Here is a 5,220-nt window from a genome sequence, read left to right as displayed (position 1 = left end):
TACAGAGCTTTGACGATGGCGATTCTCGCTTGGACTCCACTGAATTCCTGAAGTTTGTGGAGCAGAATGAGACTGCTGTCAACATCACCACCTACATGGACCAGGAGACCAACAAGCTGCTCAGGTAGGCAGTGGACAGGCTGCCAGAAGGAGGGTCAAGGGCCCAGGTGTGGCAGAAGAGGCATGAAAATCCACTTGCAGAAAATACCATTTAGGGCTTGCAATAACAAAGATAACTGTATGAAGTGGCTTCTCACTTAATTAGGTATGAACCCCACCAAAAGGAGCAGTCCCACTCCTACCCTTCAGGTAAGGCATGGATCCTAACCCTCTTTTGCCTTAAATCTAGTAGATATGCAGCCAGAAGGTGAGTCAGGTGTCAGAAAATTTATTGTCTTTTATATTTCCGAAGAAGTTAACTTCACTGACCTTTTGCCTGGTAAGGCCTTCCAGTGCAAGGAAGAAGGCATCCTGCAGTTAGAGCTGGTGCAAGCATCTCATGAAAATGCAGTCTGAGAGGTTTCCATTTTTCTGTGGCTGTGCCACTGTGCCTGAGACAATGAGGAGAACAGGCTGCTTATGGTCAGGCCGTGCTCACATCTGTACTTGTGTGACTGCGTGTAGACGTCAACAGGGTCCGACTGCTGCTGTTCTGAGTATCTTCTCACTTCCCAGACCTTCACCAGCCAAGGGAGTCTTTTGTGTCTGTTTTTCTTGTCTATATGTAGTGAGGTTTCCTTAGAGAAGCCACTTCTGCCAGGCCTTCTTAGCTGTTACTAGGTTTACTCATCTGTACTCTGAAGCAGGGACCTGCCTGGTACAGCCCTGTGCAGAACGTGCCTCTCTGTTTCCTTTCAGGGGACTCTGCGTAGATGCCCTCATCGAGCTCTCAGATGAAAATGCTGACTGGAAGCTCAGCTTCAATGAGTTTCTCAAGTGCCTCAGCCCATCCTTCAACCCACCAGAGAAAAGTAGGAACTCATTACTTATATTGGGAAACCAGAGGAGTTCTGGGAAGGGAGGAAAGAAGACAGATGAGCTTTTGAGCCAGACATTGAGTGCTGTAACTCCACTCCCAGAAATAATGTGGATATATGCCAGCCTCCTATCCGACAGCAATCCTTGTCCCTGCATTGTCAGAAGTACCACTTTTTCTGTCCCAGAGCTCTCACAGCTTACAGAAAAAAGTTTGAATTTTAGAAGCAAGGGCATAGGTCAAATGGATATGGTATGCTTGGAAGGTCAAGGCATGTATTTAGGCGTGTGTGTGGAGATAAATCATGTGAGGAGTTCGCATCTGAATAACTGACCAAAGTCCTGCTATGCTCTGCCTTTCACACAGAGAGCCCCCTGATGAACATCTCAAAGTTCGCTATCCTTCCAAATCCTGCTTAGTGCTACAGTTCACGTGGAAGCAGCTTAGTTTTCTGTTGACCAGGCGTGCCTAGCCATTTGTCTAATTGTCTCCTCAGGGGGTGCTGGTCCAAAGGTGCCAGATTTGCATCCCACTGTGGTGGCACTGAGGAGCAGACACAGGCTATGCTTCTTAGGGAATATTAAGTTGAGCTCTCTGTTGCCTATTTCAGTGGGAAGCCAGGAAAGCTGCACCTTCCCCAGCAAACATGATGGGCTGGTTTTCACTTAACACCATACAGGCCCTTGAGTTCTTTGGAGGCTTCAACTCAAACATATAATAGAGTTGTGAGGAAATGTGAGCTGAAATGACAAACCTTTTTTATTTTTGTTTTTCCCCTTTTATTTTTATTTTTGTTGTTTTTCTTTCTCAGGTCAGCAGCAAATGCACAAATCATTTCTCCAACTTCTCCCCACCTGGAACAGGAGTTGTTTCAGTGTAACCAAAACTTTCACTTTGAGGGTCCTATTCTATTTATAACCAATTAGGAAATTCAAACAAACCTAACATTGAGATTTCATTTGGAATTGAGAAATGTGATATTTTGAGGAAGCAAAATGAGGTGTTTGACTTGCTCAGAATTATTTTTTGGCTGATTTCACAAGTGGAATTCAGCGTGAATGTTTTAGTCATTAGGAGAGTTTTAGTGGTATGGGGAAGGAAGGCCTGCTGTAAAACTGTGCACCTCTTCTCCCTCAGTGCATCTCCAAAGTATGCTGGCTTTAGCCTGCTTGCTATCTCACAACCACTGCCCTCATTTTCTGCCTCTCTAGAGTGTGCCCTGGAAGATGAAACCTATGAGGATGGAGCAGAGACCCAGGTGGAGTGCAACCGCTGCGTCTGTGCCTGTGGGAACTGGGTGTGCACTGCAATGACATGCGAGGGTCTGTATGCTCTCCAAAGGGTTATTGTATTTGGTTTTCTACAAAAGGGGGAGGGAGGGTGTGCTTTCTGTCTTTCCGAGGGCACCAGCTATTCTTCTCTCCACAGCTCTGTCTCAGCTTCTTTATCTGGGTGGCTTCACCCTCCTGTGCTCTACATTGACCAAACCCAAGCTGGTGTTATTTTAGAGGTCAGCAAGTGTGTAACTGGGTTGGGGGCAATGATGCTGGGGTTTGTACTTCGGATTTGGTGTCATGAAAATTCAGCAGTAAACCTTCCAGACGAGAGCTACTCGATATCCAGCTGGCTTGGGGCATGAACAGACCAAATAGGTCACTGTCTGCAACCATCTGCGTGGGCGTGAGCAAGTCAGGTTTCCTGCCTGTGTGGCAGTATCCTCACTGTATCTGTGTTTATGGTATCTGTAAAGCAGGAGCTAGGCTCTCACTTTGTCACATAGAGGACATGGGGAACTTTGTCTGGAAATGTCAAGAAAGTACTTCAGCTTCTTGCCATACAACCTGTAGACATAAGAGAAAGTAATGGTGGAGATGAAGGGAGGTGGTGTTCATAGTAAGGCAGGGTTGTTGGTCTGCCGGTTCTGCCCCTGGAAGGTCCTTGTTAAACCTTCACAGCCATGTTACAATTGGGAGAAGTCGTGGTAGGGTTGTGAAAAAAACCTCACTGGTTTGCCTTCTCACATATGCAGGGTCAGTAGAAAGACCTGCGTTTTTCTGGCTTTCTTCCCTAGAAACCAGGCCTTTCTCTGAGTTTAGTTTTCAGGGCTGTGCTGGAGCTGTCAGCAGTTCGTTAGTTCAGACCTGTAGCCAATAGCTTGGGCAGATGAAGGAGTGAGTGGAACAGCAACACGTATGTACAGTTTCTTCCATGTTTATCTGGCCTTCTGTGGCAGAGGCTTCAGGATCACCTCAGCCCAGATTTGGTTGTGGCAGCAGGGTCTCACCTCAGAACAGGTAACAGAATACAAATAGAGCTATCAGAGGGGGTGTGGGTAGGTCTCAGAGGCTAAGCAACCAAATATGAGACTCTTTTTGCTGCCTCCCCAGAAACAACCTTCAAAGTTGCTATGCAACATGTGGTCTTTCTGTCTGCTTAGTTCCCTGCATCCATGGCTGGAGCATACAATGGCACAATAATTTATTGACTTTTTGCCCATATCAGAGGACCTAGAGGCTATTGTCAGAGGGATAACGAAAGATGCTTCTTTTAAATCATATGCAGCCTGTTCCTTATGGTTTTATTATTTATCACATGGGAGGGAGAGACAGGGACAGACTGGATATCCAGGTTCTGAAGTACCAGGCAGCCACAAAATCCACTTTTTTTTCTAAGAAGCCAGTCCATACCTTCCTCCAGGCAGCCACAAGATTCCTTTTTTTCTAAGAAGCCAGTCCATACCTTCCTCCAGCAAAGCTTTCCTAAGTTTGAGGTATGCTGTGGCTGACCTAACTCTTTTTGTTCTCTGTGGTTCAGCCTCTGAAATTTGCATCCCCCATTTGCAGTGACACTGAACTCCATTTCTGTTTGCAGGGAAGAATGAGAAGGTGCCTGCTCAGAGACAGCGACCTGATCAAGACTTGACTGAGGAGGAGCTGGCTAGATACGTTCAGGAACTGCAGAAGCATCAGGTTAGCATGTGGCTGGGAAGGTCTGCATGCACCAAGTCTCTCCTTGCTGGAGGGGATCCCTCTGGTTCTATCAGTTGGTGACTTCTGGTAGAAGGGGGAGCAGAGTAAAGGGGGATCCCTGTTGCCTATGGGGACAAACACAGGTGTGGGGCTTTAAGGTATAAGCCAGTGCTGGCACTGCTTGTGGGTGGACCAAAGGCTTCAGGGCACTGCCAGCTCCTGTGTTAGTGCAGAGCTTCACTTCTGTGCTCTCTTTTTCTAGGAGACAGCTGAGAAGACCAAGAGAATGAGCACCAAGGAAATGTGAGGGGCCTCCACATCGGAGGAGCCCAAGAGGACAGGCCCAACCTGCCACCCTGTCCTCCCATGCTGATCTCAGTATGCACAAGTTGTCTACTACAGTTGCCCAGTCACAGATATTTACATTGTATAGCAATGGGTTATTTGTTTTGTAATACACAGAGAATGGGGCCAGGAAAGGGGAGCAGAGCCCACCTGTTCAGGGAGCTTCATTGCTGGGGCCTTGGAAGGCTGGGAGGGACTTACAGCAGCCTCCGGGACCCTTTCCCAGAGCACAGAGCTGCTCTCTCCAAGAGCTAACAGGGATTTGTTGTTCCTCTGGATCTGGGGAAAGGATGGAGGTCAGTGCTGGATAGAAGAAGGGGTGTTCAGTCAACACAGTTGTCAGCACCGGCCTTGGCTGCGGCAGCAGAGGCCGGGCAGTTTAGTGGCTGAGCACGTGTGCTGCAGGGCGTCCTTAGCCGACCGCCTTGCCCTGCTTACCCTCCCCTTCTGCTCGGGCTCTTCTCAGCTGGGCAGCGTCTTGTGGCACCTGGAAGTCATGGTGCCATGCTGCTGGCACGAGTCCAGCACATTCCTCCTTGCTTTCCACCAGACTGTCCCCAGCAGCTCCTCCAGTACATTGTGGGCTCCAACACAACATGGTTCCTTTTGACCTCATCTCACTCTTACTCTCCCTACCCCCTCCTTAGAGGTGCTATCATATTTTTTTCTTATCACATTCACAAGCTGACTCCCCCTTTTGTTTTGTTTTGGGTTTTGGGGTTTTTTTTTATTACTTTATTTCCTATGGTAGTAATTCAGCTTTTGTATGTTTGGTAGCTCTAGGTCTTTCAGGAAAACCCAGCCTGTGGGGTTTTGTTGTTGACAGTGCTGTAATGCCTGTGCATGGTTTGTACCGCACTGTGCTCGGCCACTGCAAAACACTACCAGCAACTTGTGAGCCCTGCACTACAGGGTATTTATTTCTCAGCT

At 47.8% G+C, this 5,220-nt stretch overlaps 1 protein-coding gene across 1 annotated transcript in view; it reads left to right on the top strand.

Moving 5' to 3' along the window:
- FSTL1 (follistatin-like 1) overlaps window positions 1-4,984 on the top strand; it is a gene marked incomplete at its 5' end in the record, with an annotated part of 11,821 nt that extends 6,837 nt beyond the window's left edge. Inside the window, 5 exons of the mRNA XM_009996408.1 lie at window positions 6-124; window positions 859-971; window positions 2,188-2,298; window positions 3,848-3,945; window positions 4,208-4,984. Coding sequence (XP_009994710.1) covers window positions 6-124; window positions 859-971; window positions 2,188-2,298; window positions 3,848-3,945; window positions 4,208-4,252 — 486 coding nt within the window. The remainder of the gene's footprint in view (window positions 1-5; window positions 125-858; window positions 972-2,187; window positions 2,299-3,847; window positions 3,946-4,207) is intronic.
- Between the last annotated feature and the right edge of the window lie 236 nt (window positions 4,985-5,220).

This window comes from Chaetura pelagica, unplaced genomic scaffold (genome assembly GCF_000747805.2).
Source record: "Chaetura pelagica isolate M959 unplaced genomic scaffold, ChaPel_1.0 scaffold490, whole genome shotgun sequence".
In the NCBI taxonomy this organism is placed as follows: Eukaryota; Metazoa; Chordata; class Aves; order Apodiformes; family Apodidae; genus Chaetura; species Chaetura pelagica.
The sequence above is the reverse complement of the archived record's forward strand: the minus strand, read 5'-3'. Positions and strand labels throughout refer to the sequence as shown.